The 19,653-nt window shown below is 39.9% G+C and overlaps 1 protein-coding gene across 6 annotated transcripts in view; it reads left to right on the plus strand.

Annotated features, from left to right (window-relative positions):
* The window catches only part of nkain2 (sodium/potassium transporting ATPase interacting 2), a 519,086-nt gene extending 500,456 nt beyond the window's left edge, over positions 1 to 18,630 (plus strand). For 2 of the 6 annotated variants that reach the window (XR_007247637.2, XR_007247638.2), the window contains 2 exons: positions 5,907 to 5,963; positions 17,481 to 18,630. Coding sequence is in view for 2 of the 6 variants with exons in the window: in XM_048531958.2 (XP_048387915.1) it covers positions 17,481 to 17,490 (10 nt within the window). In the remaining 4 variants the exon portion in view is untranslated. Of the gene's footprint in view, positions 1 to 5,906; positions 7,119 to 17,480 lie in introns of those variants that run through there. The other 4 variants (XR_009445687.1, XM_048531958.2, XR_007247636.2 and 1 more) reach the window with 2 other exon arrangements.
* Positions 18,631 to 19,653: the final 1,023 nt, after the last annotated feature.

Genomic DNA, 19,653 nt, shown 5'->3' on the forward strand with positions numbered 1-19,653 from the left:
TCACTAGTAATCCAAACTCCAGTCCAATGTTCTGGGGACAAGGGTTTGAGTTACACTGTGATAGATAGTGACATTTAAACTCAATTTTAAAATCTGGAATAATGTACAACCATGCAACCCCTGTCAATTGTTGTAAGGACAAATGCCCTTTGGGGAAGGAAGTTTGCTGTCCATTCCTGGTCAGGTCTACATGTGACTCCAGACCCATAAAATGTGGTTGGCTGTAAACTATCTTAACAATAAATTCTGGACTAGCCAGCTGACACCATCTTGGAACCCCAACCATACATCCAGAAAACCATTGGTAGCCTGGAGTTGCCCTTCACTGTTGACACAGTGATACAGCAGTTGTAAAAGATGACATCTTACTGCAAATAGGTGACACAGCTAATACTTATTTGAACATAAAGCTGTATATTCCTACATCAATGGCTATTTAAGCACTGGGCCACACAGCTCACTGATCCTCATGCTGCATTCCAGCTTATGTACCCTCTCTAATTCATAATCACATTTTCCCAAATAGCCACCATAGCCCAGGACCACTCAGTGATGAATCTGGGGCCACTACATACAGGAGAGCCTTCAAATCCTTCAAAAGATTAATTTTTATTTAAAACCACCAAAAACAAACAGATATCAAATAAACAGAAGTTCCATTTGCCTTTTGGAACACAAAAAGAAACTGCTTTCATGCTGAACACCAACAATTTTACAGTCAATGATTGATCACCATATCCTATTGCAACCAGAGTCAATTAAGTTCTGTCTGGCTTGTAGTCTCTGACACAGCTGCAATCTTTCATGCAGAGGATGATGTTCCTTCTGCTTAATGCTCTCATCCTGCTCCTCAGAAGACTGCTGCCACTCTCCCAGTTCCTCAGTATCCATCACATCCCTTTGTTGCCTGCTCCGGATAAGCAGATCACAGCATGCATGCCTATGTGGCACATTCTTGTCTGGAACATATTGCAGGACCCCACCAGTCCATCCCAAACAGAAGAACCTCATCTTCTATTGGCCTATCATTTCTCCACTATGACCCTGATCAGAGAATGGGCTACATAGTACCTACACTATGCCTCAGTTAGGAGTTGTATAATGGAGTCATCAGTTATGGTCATGGTGGGTAGTTTTTGTCTCCTAGTAACCATTTTTGAAGTCATCTGAATCATCAAATACATCAGGAACGTGAAAATTCTCAAGGAAGTATGAATTATAGCAGCTGGGCACAAATGCCTAAGAAGTGGAATCGGTGATCAGAGATCATTTACAGATTCTCAGTTGAAAGCAGTTGAGACCAACACATTGAATGTTTTCAAGATTGGGTTTGGCACAGTTCTCAGGCCCAAAAGGGATCAAAGGGTAAGGGGAGGAAGTGGGAATAGGATTCAAAGTCAGGTGATCAGCCATGATGATGTTAAATGGTAGAACAGGCTTGAAAGGCCTATTGGCCTACTTCTGCTCTTATTTTCTAAGCGTTATCGATGCAATGGGATCCTTTTCAATTGATGAACACTATTACATTACAGTAAAACCTTGTCAGCACAACATGTGCCCTGACCCTGGGGGTAGGCAGCATTGTTTACAAATCCTACTGCCCAGGCCTCGTAATAAGGCAGCACTCACCTCATCACATGGAAATGTGATGAAGCAATCTGATCTGGCGCAAATGGCATCCAGGCTTGATATGCTTGTGGGAAATCCAGAAGTTACACAGAGGTGTCCGGTGGCTCCCTGGAAGGAGCCCAAAATGTTAATGCAGCTGTAACCTCGGCGGCCACAGGAGAGGGTGGCTATACACTCCCTTGCTCACAATCAGATGTTAATGGTGATTAATCCTCGAGGGTGCCTGTCAGACTTGTGCCTGGTATGAAATTGTTCTATGAGGAAATATTAGGAAAACTGGCCCTGTATCCTCTAGAATTTCAAAGAATGAGCGGTCACCTCAAACAAACTGACAAAATACTTAAAGAGACAGACAGGGTAGAAACAGATAAAGTCTTATCCCGAGCTGGGCAGTCCAGAACTCGGGAACACCATTTAAAAATAAGGAGGATACCATTAAGGAACAGGATGAGTAGAATTTCTTTTACTCAGAGGGTCTTAAATCTTTTGGAGTCTCTACTCCAAAGAGCTACGTACGCTCAGTGTTTCAGTATATGGAGTGTTGGTGACCATTGAAGGAAACCACACCCCACCCCTAACAGTAACATATCCTCTGATGCATTACCATCTTCTTCCTATTTATCTGTTATGTTTACACCTTTCAGCTGCCACATCCCTGCGCGTTGATCTGACAGGGAATTGGGAAAATTCCATTCTGAGGACTGGAGACTTTGGCCCCTGATAACCACACCCCTCCCCTGACTTCCATTGAGTTTTGCCCTAGGACTGATCATGATCCCAAACCCCACCACTGCTGACTGACGTGGACAAGCAGCCTTGACTGTTCTATGACCAGGTTCCTAACTGATCACTTTGCAGCTATTCAACTGACTTACTGTGACTCCCTGAACTATTTGCACCAGACATACAGTGTTGACTGTGGCACGTTCCCAGACTGATATGCACTCCCCTGACCCTGACCCCCACAAGTGGCCAACTGACCATGTCTAAACGCTCACACTGATAGCCCTTGACCAACTTTACCATGACCCCTTGAACGTTGGCAGCCCCTATAACTTAATTGAAGGTTACTCACCTTTGACTTTAAATAAAAAACAATCATTTGTTTGATGCACAAGCAGTGTATTTGCCACATAGGCTGCTGGTGAATGCTCTGGGTGTAAGAATGATACAGCCAGACAGCAACATGTTCACCTCCTTGACCGATGAGTGCAGGCAGACACGATAAACTGCCTATGTCTCTATTTGCACTAAACAGCAAGGCCAGACATAGGTACTGTGGGCCTTGTGACTGAGGTGGCAAAGCAAAAAAAAGAGCAGAAGCGAGGCAAGGCAAGGATGCTGTGAGCATCTAGGTAGACGCTTAGTGAGTGAACACTAAGAATGCCAGTGACCAGCCCTGAGATGCAGCCTGGTGCAATCCATGAGCTGGTTACCTGTCCCTGCATTCAAAGTGCTTTGGCAATGAAAGATATCAGAATGCAAAAACGTGTGAGTTGGTGCATTTTAGTGGGAAGAACATTGAAAGACAGCATAAAATGGGGGATAAAATTCTAAGGAGGTGTGAGGTAAAGGGACCAGCATGAATATGTGCACAGACCTTTCAAGGTGGCAGTACAGGTGAAGACAGTAATTAATAAAGCATAGAATAAGTAGTCTTGACTTTATCGTAGGGGCATAGAGTATAAGAGCATTGAGATGAGTTTGAACTTGCATAAGACACTTGGACCTCAGCTGGGCTATTATGAACAGTTCTGGGTGCTATATTATAGGAGGATGTGAACAGATTAGAGAATGTGCAGAAGTGATTTACAAGTATGGTTCTAGGGTTGAGTATTTTCGGTTATAGGGATAGATTGAATAAATTTGAACTGTTCTCCATGGGGAGAAGGAGGTTAAGGGGAGACTTAGAGGTTTAAAAACCATGAGCTGACTTTATAAAGTAGGTAGGGAGTAAAATGATCAAGACTGACAGGATACGGACTTAATATAACTGCAAAAAGCGCAAATATGATGTGAGAAAGCCTTTCACACAGCAAGTAGTTTTGGTATAGAATGCTTGGAAGCAGGCTGGAGACACATTCAATTGAGGCATTCAAGAGGGCATTGCTGATTATTTAAATAGAAATAATGTGCCACAATATGGCGAAAAAGCAGAGAATTGGTAGGAGGGAATGATGCTTATTTGAAGAGCCAGTGCATGTATGACGGGCCAAAGAACACACTTCTGTGCCTTAGCAGAACCTAAATTGCAGCATGGCAGTGCAGTAGCATTCTGTAAGTGGATCGGAGATGGACCATGTTGATGCAGAGAGGCTGATATGTCACATGTTAGTGTCTGCAACTCCTGCCTATTGGTTTGTGCACTGAAGCTCCGGTGACAAATGCCCAATGTGAAGGTCCAGAGAAGCAAGTGGTGACCTTGGAAGGAAAATTAATGAAATTACTTGTTTATTTCTTACATATTACATTGGAAGGTGCAAACATTGGGTGGGTTAGGGGCAGCCATATACTGGGAATTAATCAAGCAAGCAAGAAGTGTAATTACAGACAAAATTATTTTACGAAAGGCATGATATGAAATAGGAAGAAAATCAGAGAATTACATAGCTTCAGGTAGAGAGGAAGACTGGTTTGGAGGGGAAAGGCGGGTGGCAACTAGTGACAACTGAACCTGAAGCTTTCAATCTCTAGTAAAAGTCTGAGCTCCCTCACTTGTTGATGAAGTTGGTGAACAGGGTAGGTTTAAGGCAGCAATCAACAGCTAGTTATCATAAGTACATATGCTAACAAATAATAATGAATCAAATTAGTGTGTCATCAATTGGTCCTAGTGACATTGCTGTACAATGAAATTCATGGGCAGTCAAAAATAGGTATGTTTCTCAAAGGAGAAACTGCTTCATATGATAACATGTGAGATATAACAAGGCATTGTCAATTTTTGATAATGTTAATTAACAGAAAAGGAGACATTTATTTGAATAGCTAAAAACAACAAAGTTGCAAAGTGACAAACACTGCAGGAATATCAAAATAGGGTCAACAATTTGAAAAGTGATGGAAGAAAATTGGAATTTTAATGCTGAAACATTGGATGGAAATTGTTAATGTTTACTGTTACCAAAGAAAAGTCTAACATGACTGAAATACTGTGCAATATTATAGAGATCTTCAAATTATACCATTGGACCAACGCACTAACCTGAAACCCTGATTGTCTATCTGGTTAATTGACAAATTATTTTGTGTTAACACGGTGTAGCACAGATAGGCATCTTGCATAAAAATAACGAAATGCCAAAAGCATTCTGAATTTTATATATAGGACATGTAATAGAAAAGTAGAAGAGTATTTAACAATATTTCATTTGCTTGACACCAGGGACAGAACAATTTCACCATTTAGAATCATAGAAACCCTACAGTGTGGAAGCAGGCCATTCAACCCATTGAGTCTATATCAACCCTTCAAAGAGCATTCCACTCAGACACACCACTTCCCACCCCCCCACCCACCCTAGCTCTGGAACCCTGCATTTTCAACAATTCACCCACCTAGCCTGTACATCCCTGGACACTATGGGCAATTTAGCATTGCTAATCCACCTAGCCTGCAAATCTTTGGACTGTGGGAGGAAACTAGAGCACCCGGAGGAAACCCACACAGACAAGAGGAGAATGTGCAAGCTCCACACAGATAGTCGTCCGAGGGTGGAATCAAACCTGGGTCCCTGGTACTGTGAGGCAGTAGTGCCAGCCACTGATTACTATGCCACCCGAGCCAGTGTTGTATGATTATGCAAGTTTTAAGCATCTCATAATAGAAAGGACCTTACAACTGTAGTGAGCACATGCTGTAAATTAAGGGCATACTAAATGTGATGACAAGCTATCAATTAATGGAAAATAATATTTTCCTTAGCTTGAGTAGTGACCAATGGTAATAACTGAAATACAAAGTCATCTCAAGGGAGTAAAATCAGTTTAGGACAAATTTCTTTACATATAACATTGTAAATACTATACAATGCTTTGACACAGAACTTGGTCAAAGAAGAGAACGTGTACCTTTAAAGAAGACCAAATGGCTTATTTCTCTGTTGTAAATAGTTATTTATATATTAGTAACAATAGTTAAGAATTATGTCCTTTATACAATTGTTGCTCTTTACCAACAATTGAAGGTTTCTTGCAAAATGACATGTGCAACTTTCCAATTCTGTGCATGTATTTTCAAATGTACATTTGCATTTTGTCATTTATTGGCTCCACAGATGACCCATCACCCTGCTCATCCACTGCAGAGAACCCAACCTTCTCCTAAGAGAATGGTAAAGTACCAGTCCGTATTGAATTCACTGGCAAGGAGGCATCATCTGCAATCACTGAAGGAGGGCAGGTTGTTGCAGATCATCATCACCAGTATTCAAATCTTCAATAGCGCTTTGTTAGAATGCATCATCATGGCAAGATTTTTCTACAGTTCTAACTACTATTCCAGAGTATGATGCAAAAAGGAGTACAGCTATTGAATCAGACAATAGACCACTTAATTGCCATTATGCAAATGAAGTACAAACAGGGGCTGGATATTACATATCCTCATGAAGTGTTGTTTTGGCACGGGGGTATGAAGGTTTGGGTGCCTAGACCACTCTCTTTCCACCCACTTTATAATATGGAGGGTGGGCAGGTGTTAGAATCAACAGCTCTTCCACCATCCATAAGTGAATAATTAAGGGTTAAACTTATTAAAAGCTCACTTCACCCCATAATACACTGCTCGTGACAAAATACCGATATGTGGGCAATGGGACATGAACCAGGAGCCTACTTTTAAATGTTTACATGAAGAAAGGTGTGAAGAAAGGGGGCAACTCACTCAGGGCATGCTCTGCATGTTTCGAGGACGTTCCCCCTCAAAAGGATACTGACTCACCTTTACTTCTGATGCCCAATTGAACCTGGGCCCTGCAGCCCCTCTCACCCCTCCCTGATATCTAGAATCTCTACCACCCTTAAAGCTTGAAGATTTACCCTTGAAAGCAGTAATCCTCTTTGGGCTTCTTCCTGCCTACCCATAGCTCCCACTACTTAACTCTGGTGTTGACATAAAAGATGGAACTGCCAATTAAACAAGTTGCAGTAGTTTCTGAAGGCAGGACTTACTCCTAAGTGAAGATCGGGAGTCCTACAATTAACCAATTTAACCAGCCCATAATTATGGATTGTTTTCCAGTGGAAGAGTTGGTTTCCAGCCGATTTTTCTTCCCCTAACTTTCTGTCCCATGTATACATTGACAATGTTTAGCTTACAGCATTGTCTTGAGCTGACTACATTTGGGACAAACAACCCCTTTGTACATTTATGAAATATAATTCTATAGTCATTTTGTGAGGAAGACTTTAGTTCAACAGCCACATCATCTATGGCCATGATGATTCCTTTTCCCCCATCCTCCTTCCACAGCTCCAGTGGTCAAGCCGCTCTGTAGACTTTCCTATGTAAGAAAAGGAGCATTATACTATGTTTCCTTTCACAAATATTTTAAGTTTTTGCATGATCTGGAAAGATCAATGCACTTAGTTATAAATAATTGTTTTTAATATCTGTTGAAGTGCATAAGTTGCAGTGAAAGCATTTATGGCAAAATATGTTACCAATAAGGGATGTGATTTATCATTTATAGCATCTTTTGAGTCATTGCAATAATCTTCACTTGTTCTTAAACATCTTTAGCATCATATCACTTCTTCTTATAAGCAGATCTCTCAAACCTTGTGTGTCTATTGAACACATTTTTTAAGCATAGTTTCCATCTTCCCCTGTTTCCGGTAACATTATGACTGATTTATTGTAGTGTTATTATCCTTCGGACTACACCAAACTGTTCACGTACAGGATGTTCTGCTTGGTTCAAGTTACAAAAACTTAAATACGTCCTCCTTTTACATATTGCAAAGACATCTTATAGCACAGTAGCTGGCATCCCTCCCTGTTATTCAGAAACACCAGGTTCAGGTCTCACTCCAGGACATGATGGCCATATTAAGATGTGTTCATAACAAGGCCAAACAGGTTAATTATTAACATATAAATCCTTTCAATATGTCCATGGCAAATGGTAAGAATAGGTGGGGGGTGGGGGTGTGGGTGCAGTCTCCTGGACAGCCATGCTTTATGAGGGCACCCTTCAAGCTATATCCTAGGGCCTTGTTCCAGGAAGAAACTAACTGTTGAAACACAGTTTTAAGTGCATGTTTTCTCTACCTCATGAGCTGCAAAGGCATCAATTCAGAGGAATGCACTTCCCTTGTATGATACATAGTAAGTGTAATAATCACTACTACTCTGTAATGAAATAAAACGGCTTCATTCATGATAGTTTTGTTACTATTTTGCTGAAAATTTCTACAAAATAATAATTGGATAAGACAATGCTGAGATGATGAATTAGGACTACTGCTGATGTGAAGTTTAACATAGATCAGAAGAACTGATCATTTGTACCTGTGCTGTGCTTCCTATGTGTTTTCTTTACAATCTCACTGGTTAGTACAATGTCATATTTTTGCAATGTGCAAATAAATGTAAAAAATGTCATCACTTCAAGGTTATCGTGATCTCAGTAAAAAAAGGTCATGCAATGGAATAGAAATTACATTTTGCTGGTGAATACTCTCACTGTCAGGAAAAAAGATTATGTTTTATCAGTTATCTTACATATGCATAAATAAGAAATGGCACCTGAATCAGAAATTACATTCATTTCAGTGTTTGAAATAAATCTAAGCTTGTGATCATGCATTATGGTTCAGAGCAACAGTTTTTCTTTGTAACAGTTCCAGTACTTTAAAATTAATGAATCAAGTTGCATTTTTAAAAATTCTATCTTTAAAACTTGCACTTACAAAGGTATTCATTTTTGTGCAATGACTTAGTTGTTGCATGTTTACCTTGTCTAATACTTTGAGCATCTAATAATAATCTGTACATTTAAATCTTTGTAGTCTTGTAAAATGTAATCTCATTTTCATGACATGTTACTTTCCTGCTTAGTGAGAGTTATGAGAAGTAATGACAACATCCAAAGCTCTAATTAAACATTAACATTTCTGCTAGGTTTGGTAGGACTGTCAGTTAGTAATGCAATTCACCTGATAACAATGCACTTGTTGGTCGTAACTACAATAGACAATAGACAATAGGTGCTGGAGTAGGCCATTCGGCCCTTCGAGCCAGCACCACCATTCATTATGATCATGACTGATCATCCACAATCAGTATCCTGTTCCTGCCTTATCCCCATAACCCTTGATTCCACTATCTTTAAGAGCTCTGTCTAGCTCTTCCTTGAAAGCATCCAGAGAGTTGGCCTCCACTGCCTTCTGGGGCAGAGCAATCCATATATCCACCACTCTCTGGGTGAAGAAGTTTTTTCTCAACTCTGTTCTAAATGGCCTACCCCTTACTTTTAAACTGTGTCCTCTGGTCCTGGACTCACCCATCAGCGGAAACATGCTTCCTGACTCCACAGTGTCCAATCCCTTAATAATCTTATACGTCTCAATCAGATCCCCTCTCGTCCTTCTAAACTCAAGAGTATACAAGCCCAGTCGCTCCAATCTTTCAAGATATGATAGTCCCGCCATTCCGGGAAATGACCTTGTGAACCTACGCTGCACTCCCTCAATAGCAAGAATGTCCTTCCTCAAATTGGGAGACCAAAACTGCACACAATACTCCAGGTGCAGTCTCACCAGGGCCCTGTACACCTGCAGAAGGACCTCTTTGCTCCTATACTCAATTCCTCTTGTGATGAAGGCCAGCATGCCATTAACTATCTTCACTGCCTGCTGTACCTGCATGCTTGCTTTCATTGATTGATGTACAAGAACACCTAGATCTCATTGTGTACATTGCAGGAAGTTTTACATTGGATCACACAGCGAACTGTCAACCTACTGCCAACTGTATTCCTCCACGACTGATCATTTTGCCTGATTAGAACACCAAATCTTCCTTTGCAACAATTTTATACACTTTCTTTCCAAAGTGGGCAATATGTTTCGATAACAGCTCACTTTAAGCTACAATTGTCCATTTGTAGGTGAGGGGGAGCATCAAATTCTTTCTTCAAATGAAATATTAAACAGTCTACCATGATCTGGCTCATTTGTTTTAAACTTCCTTCAGTAACTTTCCATTACTTTTACATGATACAGATGCCCTTAGATTGTATTCAGCTGAAAGCCAACATATATATATATATACAGACACAAAATCTCTAAGCCAATGCATTATTTGCACTTGTATTGTATTAATCACTTTGAATCTTGCAACCGTGCTTTTATTTCTTTCTTGTTGATGAATGTAAACTGATTGTGGAGGAGTTCTGTGTGCTGGGTTTGTCTCATGGATCATGACATCAAAGAAGAAAGCTATCCTGATTGACAAACTGTATTATAGGAAGGCTCGGGAAGTAGTTTTAAAAATAATGTTGGAGAACTATGTCCCATTACTTCATAAATATGCTTTCTTCACTCCAGCATTGAAGAATATAAAGGAATTGGAGATAGCACCCAGACAGTTGCTTTTGTTTATTCAAGCATAGCTTTGAGAAAGGCCTAGAGCATATACAGCTGCATATCGCTTCGAACAGGCCAGTAATGTAATTGAAAATGGATTAAATGAGCTAAAACCAGGTATTGCCTTTTATGACGGAGTCAAAGCAAGAGAAGGTCTATAAAAATCAAAATTGGCGCTGAAGCCAGCTAGAGCAATTTGGCCAGCTGCTCAAAAATCACACAAAGTGATCTGTTGATACATTGACCACATGAGACAGACTTTGCTTTGTGGGACTTCTCAGCAACCAGTGCCATTGTGTGTATTACAAAAACAGAAATTGCTGGGAAAATTCAGGAGGTCTGGCAGCATGTGTGGAGGGAAACAGAGTTAACTTTTTGAGTCCAGTGACTTTTCTTCAGGAAGGGTCTTCATCTGGAACCATTAACTGCTTTCTACCCACAGATACTGCCAGACCTGCTGGATTTTTCCAGTAATTTCTTGCTTCAGATTTCCAGCATCCACCATTCTTTGCGTTACTTCATTGTATGTATTACTGTTAGAAGTGTAATAAAGGAGGAGCACATTAAGTGGAACTGTGTCCAAGTTGTTGTGTACCATTGATATCTGGGCTAAAATCATCAGACCCAGAAAGAATGGGTTACAGAACTTCCTCCCTTGGTGACATGTTTTAGAATCTCAAGATAATTAAACAAACACAGTCCTTAAAATAATTGAGCTTTAACAAGTCTTTTTTGTGAAATAAAGACAGAGCTTAGCTAATAAATGATGTAAAAGAAAATATGTAACTGTGTGGAATTTTCCCCTCTCTGTGGTTTAAGTAATGATGGGAGGCTAGGAAATTATGGGGAGTGAATAAAACAGGTCTTCAATGTTGAGATTTTGATTTACCCATCCAGCCTTAAATGGTGACCAGAATCCTGCCATTGAATTGCAACTGTCTTATTTTCATGCATATGCATCTCATTAAAGCCCTAAGTCCTTGCTTGTGCTCCATTCCTAATTCTGCTCCCTCTCTGAGAATATAGATGGTTCAGATTTCTGACATAAACCAGAGCGAGTACCTGGCAGCTGCAGCTCTCTAAATGCTGTTCCAGCCATCATCCAACTGATTTTTCACATCGGCATCCCTCCCTGGCTACCATATTCCTTGACACTTTGACAATGCAAGTCATAAACAGTAAGCCACCAGCCTCACCACATCACGCCTTCTCTTGGGCCAACTCTCACACCACTTCAGCCCTTCAACACTTTACTTTGGAACTCAGAGTCACCTATAACTTGCATGCACTCATATGCTTTGATCAAAAGTACGGACATGCATCTTATTGCTGTGAGATTTGGGATCTTCATGATCACAGTTACCTAATATATGCAGTCAACCAGTTGTGAGCAATTTTCAGATAACTTATTGGGTTAGTTAAGAAGCAGCAGTTTGCATATGATAATTAACTTAATTAGACAAAGAAAATGAAAAGTACAACCTGTGACAGATGAGAACACTCGACTAAATCTGAAGTGGTTCTCTAGATTGGAGAAAGTGGCAGTGGGCCCCTATGGTTTGGTGTGGTGGGATTGTTTCACAGTCTCTATCTTTGTTGTCTCCTCAAACATCTGGTCTTCTCCCAAGAAGGTGATGACTCATTTTGCTGGACCCTCTTTCTCATCCACTTCCCATCTACTTCTCTTAATATATCTTATTTTGGGGGCTGGCAATCTCTGGCAATCAACTCCCTGAATTGTTTTGGCCAATGACTACAAGTGATTTGATGATATCAGGGTGACCATGGTCTCCTTGACCACCTTCATTTGAAAGTCAGTTTACCATTCTAAGATATAAACTTCTCCTTTCCCAAACAATTCATTGATAACAAGGTGCAGATGGCACCAGATAGATTGTTGACATTAGTTAAATGGGGCATTGTGACCTCAGTCATTCTTGTGAAACTGTTATTTTTCCTGTTTTTTTCATGTGAGAAATTTGGTAAACTAATTAGTGCTATAATAGCAGTTAAACAAAATCAGAGATTTTAAAAGAGACCCCTCAACTTTGCACTTGCTTGGAGGCTGCCATCTCTGTATATTTAACATTGCTTTCTTAGCGCACAGTCACCACCTTCACTGACTTATGGGCTGCCATCCATAATGCAGGTCAAATTGCTTTCTTAGCACAACGGCTCTTCAGTACTCAGTTACATCTAGCTTCTGTAGCTTGCTTTGCATGTTAGCATGGTGGAGAGGCAGGCAGTTTGTAATGGTGGAGAGCAATGGATAGACATGTCACTGTGCAGCTCAATGGCATATCAACATCACAGCATGTACCTGCAGCTCATGTCGAAAATATACTGCATGTGCTTCAAGCTTTCTGTATGAAAGTTAAAGTCCTTAATGGGGTGAAAGGGTCCATGACCAGTTATTCAAGGAGCTCATCTGATTCCTGTCCAGGAGATTGGCCACTGCTGATCAGGTGCCAGTCCAATCAGATTCTGGGGATCTTTGTCTTGAAATTCTTGGGATTGGGCCACAGTCAGTCCTGCAGGTCAAGTGCAACCAGTCCGGGGATTAATCTATGGTCAGTTGGGATAACATGGAGATATGAATCTATGGAATTTGGGCCAGATTTCCCAGTTTTGAGACAAATGAAGACCTGAGTATGATGGATATGCATCATCACAAAAAGTACTATCAGAAGTGATAGACTGGCCCCAGAAAATAAACAGTAGGCACAGAGGACAGGAAAGATTAGTAGTTTGTGCAGATGAGGGTGAGTGAGAGAGATTAAGGAGACATGGGGTTTGTAATACTGAGAGGTCTGTTCCATGACCCTTGATGAGATGTGTGTGTAATGGCAGAGTTAGAGCGAATGGTAGCTTCTGAGTGTGAGGTAGCAGAGAGGAGGAGGTGGCACTTATTCTTGTGAATACTTGTGCACTTCTTCCTGCACTGAGTACCCTGTTTCACTCAAGACTCAGCACTAATGTGGATTATAATTTGTGCACAGCTTGGCTTGGTCTGCTGGTGTGTCCTCCTATGGAAGCCAGCTGAAAAGCTCTTCTCTCCAGCACAATCTACCTACGCCTCCAGGTCCCGATTTGCAAAGCTCTCTTTGGGCCAAATCACAGTGAGTGAGGTTATTCCCAGTTTGCAGTATCTGAAGTGCAGTTTGACTTTAAATATGGTATCAGCAGTGTAAATACAGGAAGGTCCCAGCAGTGACAAACACACCCCCTCTCTACCTGCATGATTCCCTAAGAATGGCATCCAAGAGTTCATTTGCATAACTAATGGGGTAAAGAGTTGAAGACTGCATGAGAAATTTAATGCGATCTGTGGTATGAAATTGATGCCATGAATTTCACTCGCCAAAATTCTAACTGAAAATGGGAAAATTTCACTTGTGGACTCCTATAGCGTAAGTTTCTCTGCGTTTAAAAAAATAGAAACTCTAATATCATCAACATCACCCTGGGCAATGTTCTTGCAGTTTTCCAACAATTAATTTAGCTAAACAGATACTTTGGCTTCTTGTTATTTATCAAACCAGCTTGTTCTCAAAATATAACAGCTTTGAAGTATGTCTGTTCATTTGTTTCAATTTGTAACAAATCAATGACTAATCATTTGAGAGAAAAGCCTGCAGCTTTTAACACACCATTTTAATTTAAAAGCTTTATGACCTATGTAATGCATGCTGGTATGTTTGGTCAGCTTCTGTATAGCCTTTTGTATTTCATTTACACTACCGACACTGCCACTGAGTTGAATCGGTTCTACAAATTTCAACCACGAATTAACTTAAAATAAACTAAATCAGTCAAGAGAGAAAAGCCTGCAGCTTTTAACACACACCATTTTAATTTAAAAGCGTTATGACCTATGTAATGCATGCTGGTATGTTTGGTCAGCTTCTGTATAGCCTTTTGTATTTCATTTACACTACCGACACTGCCACTGAGTTGAATCGGTTCTACAAATTTCAACCACGAATTAACTTAAAATAAACTAAATCAGTCAAGAGAGAAAAGCCTGCAGCTTTTAACACACACCATTTTAATTTAAAAGCGTTATGACCTATGTAATGCATGCTGGTATGTTTGGTCAGCTTCTGTATAGCCTTTTGTATTTCATTTACACTACCGACACTGCCACTGAGTTGAATCGGTTCTACAAATTTCAACCACGAATTAACTTAAAATAAACTAAATCAGTCACAAATATTATAGCTTCACATTGGTTGGTGTACCAGCACTCAAATTTCTTTGATAATGGGAGCTGCAGATGCTGGAGAATCCAAGAAAACAAAGTGTGGAGCTGGATGAACACAGCAGGCCAAGCAACATCTCAGGAGCACAAATGATGTGCACTCTCAGGAGCACTCTCTGATGAAGGGTCTAGGCCCGAAACGCCAGCTTTTGTGCTCCTGAGATGCTGCTCAGCCTGCTGTGTTCATCCAGCTCCACACTTCGTTGTCTCAAATTTCTTTCTCTGGTGAGAATACCAGTGTAGTTCTCATCTAGTCTCAGATTTAGGGTTTAATTCTCTACATTCTATTAGTGCTGTTGTTTTTTTTTCCCTAGTTATTTATATTTAGTGTTGTGCTCTATTTTCCAAATATTAAATAATAATAACTGTCTAATCCCTTCCCAATGTACTTTGTTATAGGACACCAGACTTGCAGGAGCAATTTGTTCTCAAGGGTTTGGTTATAAATAATCTGTATTGAGGACAAGGAAAAGGTTATAAAATTATAACTATTGCATTTTTCCAACAATTAATTTAGCTAAACAGACGTTTTGGTTCATTGCTGTATCAAACCTATAAATCCATGGATCCTGGATCTGATAGTTTGAATTTTAAATATGCTTAGATGTTGTTAAAAATATCAATTTTCAATTTCAATGATATGATTATAATACTCAATGTTCTATCTCACTGGGCCAACACACTGGAAATCAAGCCCCAATATTCCCAGAGTTGTATAAAATCTTTAATTTTTGTGACAAGGATGTAAAATTCTCAAGTTTATCTGTCGTTCAGACCTAGGTTGACGGAAAGCATGGACCAAATTTCTGTGCTTAACAAGAGATACTTATTTTAAAAATATCACAAATCAATAGCTTCTAAGCTACACATAAATAGTAATGAGCCGTCAACATATAACCGCACTAGTGGTGCAAAGTCCCTATCTCTGAGCCGGGAGACCTGAGTTCAAGTCCCACCTGCTTGAGACGTTTATCATAACATCTCTTAACAGGATGGTATGAAAATACATATACAGACAGACAAAAAAAAGGCTGTCACCAATGGAAGGAAGGTGTTTCAATGGTTCCTGTCCACACAGTTCGCTGACATGATCCTTTTAGCTTGTGAGGTCTTACTGCTCCTAAGTAATCCTTCTTCAGGTATTTTCACTTGTTTGCGGGCAGCACATGGTAACTTATTCACATGTAAGACCTGTAACATATTAATTAATAACCACAGTTGACAGCAACTCATTATGGAAATAAACTGTCTGTCTTCAGACTGGAGTTTTTTTTTAAACTGCAGAGAAAGCACAGCTCCTTTCTATCTGGCAGTCCAATGATCTTTGTCCAAACATTCACACGAACAAGCTGTTCAGCTACCTGGGAGCCAATCACAGTGTTGGGAAGCAGAAAGTCTTTGTCATTGACAACAGGTGACCACTCCCCAATCCAAATCTCCATTCTCATACAGCCTTTCATTCCAGCTCATCTGTAACTATATTCCCCCCACCCACCCCCACATTGCTTGAGCAACAGTGTAAACAATGCTTAAAATGAGTGTCAGGTATCTTGCTTGTAAAAAAAGTGCAGCAATCCCTGATCTTTAAAACAGTCTCTTCCCATTTCAGCCTACAATCAAAAACACAGGAGAAACAAAAAGATAGTCTTTACACGGAGACCTTTCATGGATGATGATTTTACAAAAGGAAAAGCACTGACTTAAGGTGGCCACAGTGGTAGCCAGGTTAAACCAAGCTCATAAGAGACACTTGTGATCAGAGATAATGGGATCTGCAGATGCTGGAGAATCCAAGATAACAGAGTGTGGAGCTGGATGAACACAGCAGCATCTTAGGAGCACAAAAGCTGACGTTTCGGGCCTCTCTGATGAAGGGTCTAGGCCCGAAACATCAGCTTTTGTGCTCCTGAAATGCTGCTTGGCCTGCTGTGTTCACCCAGCTTCACACTGTGTTATCATAAGAGACACTAATTGTTTTAAAAAGAAGCATTGAGACTGAGATCGGTACCTTCTGGTTGATTTACATCTTTCTGGAGTTTTGAAAAATTTGGATGAAAGCCACCTAATTTTTTTTTTCTAGTTTTAAAATACAATGAAGCCAAATATGGGAATACATAAGTGAACTGTATTTCAGACAAAAGCTTTTAGGCAATGAGGAAGGAAAGTGGCTGAGTAACAGCACACTGGAAGACTCTTTCTCTCCCTTTACTTTCCAGTGTTTCCTCTTAGTCTCAAACAAAAAACACCTAGTGATAAAGCAAATTGGAAGTACATTTGGTCAAGAACTCAATGGTGATAACAGATTTTACTACTGCTGATGATATAAGTCATCAATTAAGCAGCTGTGGTCTCAGGTTGAAATCCAAAACTTCAAGGACTCTAATGAAATTCCTTTTGTACTACACATTCTCCTCTTTTTAAATTTTATACCTGGTTTGTCTGTGTTCGGTGACACATTTCATTATTTTTGTTAGGGTTAGAAAGAATAAAATTATTATTTCTTCCACTTAAGAGAATCTAGTAATTGGCAGCTTCATTTTGGTGCTATTTTTAAACTGAAATGTGATATGGCTGCATGCCTAAAAAAAGGCATTGAAAATATTTGTTGTGAACAGGGGATGGGGGCATGGTTAAAAGGCAGGGAGCCCCTCAGTTGTAACAAGTCATATTAAGTTTTGCAATGCAGGTTGCTGGACACATTAGTAAAAAGTGACAAAGCATGCATCAAAACATCTAAATTTCACTGGCAATGCACCTTGATTTCTGATTCCAACAACTTGGATGAGTTGGATCCTTAAAAAAAGTTGATGATTGAAATCATTCTTCAGTCGCACATCAGTACTGCCGGTGTGGAACTGCCCTCTAAAAATCAAATACATCTCAGAGTATTACTGATGTTATCAAGTGTGTTGAAAATGTAATTGTTATTTGAAGTTTTACAAATACTTGAACATTTGTGCAATCTTTAATTCATTTATCTTCCAATTTATCATTTTAGGTCAAAATAAACTGGCAACTGGATGCCTTAAAATTCTCCTGACTCGGAACATTTCACACCTTAATTTGAAAGATTCTAATGGTGATAACTTTTATTGTGCAATGTGGAACTTGGCTGACCATTCTTCACATGATGGCCTGGCCCAGAGTCTTGGGACAACAGAAGACCCAACCAAAATGCAAACAGATGTGGGACTTCAAAGATGCAAAATCATACGCCACAACCAGCAATCTTCCTCCAGTTGGTTGGAACATGCTGAATTGCAGAATTTTGGTGCCTCGAAGATTAAACTAAAGTATTGGTGCCCTCTGCAGGCTAATATGAAAATCTCATGGCATAATTCTCCAGGTTGCCAATTATAACCAACTGTTCATCGACAAATTAGATTAATTGTTTATGTTTCAAGGTCATTGTTGAATATGTATTTTCTGGATTAGCCAGAAACGGTGAATTCAATCAGTGCCATAAATTTACTGAGGATTAAGTAGTACAACCAAATGTGAGCTTCTTTTCATACAAGCAGCACATTTGCCTTAATACATGAAAGTCTAAATGTCTGTAAATGAGTTAAACTCTGGGCATTTTTTACAATGTTAGAACTTTTCCTGAATGATAACGGAAGGAGTTAGCACTCTATGATAAACTGCTATCATATAGCTTTTCAGGAAATGCTTTGAATACCGAAGGTCTTCAGTGAATAGCCAACAACATTGTTTCCTATTCCTACACAAAAGTAAATGTGAAGCTGTGGAAGAAATAGGCAGTGATAGTATATGTGAATAGTTGAAAGCCTTTATAGGTCACGTGAAATTATAGATGAAAGGTAAGAGCCAAACAAATGTGGTAGTTGAGATTAGTGAAGAGAAATTTGTTTCTTATTCCCACTGCTTGTGCTATTATCGGTAAAACTAGATTTGTTTTCTACCTTAATATATACTACAAATATTGAGTTTGAACACAGGGATATATGTACATTTACATGCATTTATTGCAAATTAAAGGCTAGAAGTTGTATTTAATTTTTTTTAATGCAACAATCTGTTGAAATACTCTGTGGTGATCAAATTTGTTACTATCTGTATCAAAGGAACATGATTTTCATATCTGTATTAGTGTTGTGTTGTTCCTATAGTATTTGGGGAAACTAAATCTGCAGTAAAACATGTCTCAAATATGTGTCTTAGCTGTATTTGTGGTTTGTTATTATGCTTTATTTGGTATTTTGGCAGGGCTATTAAGAATCAAGCTGTAGTAAAATGTGCCTGTGAAAATGTTCTCTAACTGCCTACTCAAAACCCCTTCCGTTTTTCTTTGATAATTATTATGATCAATGGAAAAATGTTGCAACTGGGAGTTATATTTCCATTTTTTAAATTTAAACTCACTATTTATGACACTACAGGAGTACAGTGATTGTTCCATTTCTTAACATGATACCAGAGCATTTCAACTTCACAATCTTTTCTTTGAGATACACATTTGATGATTTCGTGAGTAAAAGCAGCTTGATAATTCTCGTTGGCAATATTACTATTAACCAATTATAGGAAAACATCTAAAAGGGAGTCTACCATCTGTACAAGATGTAGTTTTGAGGTCCTGTGATTGATGATGAACCCAATTCAGACAATGTAAAAAAATTAGATATTGTTTTGAACAAAAACTGCCTTTTGGCTGTGTTTTGAAAATGGAAACCTGGGCTGACTTACGTGGAGAGATAATGGGAACTGCAGATGCTGGAGAATTCCAAGATAATAAAATGTGAGGCTGGATGAACACAGCAGGCCAAGCAGCATCTCAGGAGCACAAAAGCTGACGTTTCGGGCCTAGACCCTTCATCAGAGAGGGGGATGGGGAGAGGGAACTGGAATAAATAGGGAGAGAGGGGGAGGCGGACCGAAGATGGAGAGAAAAGAAGATAGGTGGAGAGAGTGTAGGTGGGGAGGTAGGGAGGGGATAGGTCAGTCCAGGGAAGACGGACAGGTCAAGGAGGTGGGATGAGGTTAGTAGGTAGCTGGGGGTGCGGCTTGGGGTGGGAGGAAGGGATGGGTGAGAGGAAGAACCGGTTAGGGAGGCAGAGACAGGTTGGACTGGTTTCTTCCCCCCCACCCACTGCATCCCAAAACCAGTCCAACCTGTCTCTGCCTCCCTAACCGGTTCTTCCTCTCACCCA

The sequence above is a fragment of the Stegostoma tigrinum genome, chromosome 4 (genome assembly GCF_030684315.1).
Source record: "Stegostoma tigrinum isolate sSteTig4 chromosome 4, sSteTig4.hap1, whole genome shotgun sequence".
Classification (NCBI taxonomy): domain Eukaryota; kingdom Metazoa; phylum Chordata; class Chondrichthyes; order Orectolobiformes; family Stegostomatidae; genus Stegostoma; species Stegostoma tigrinum.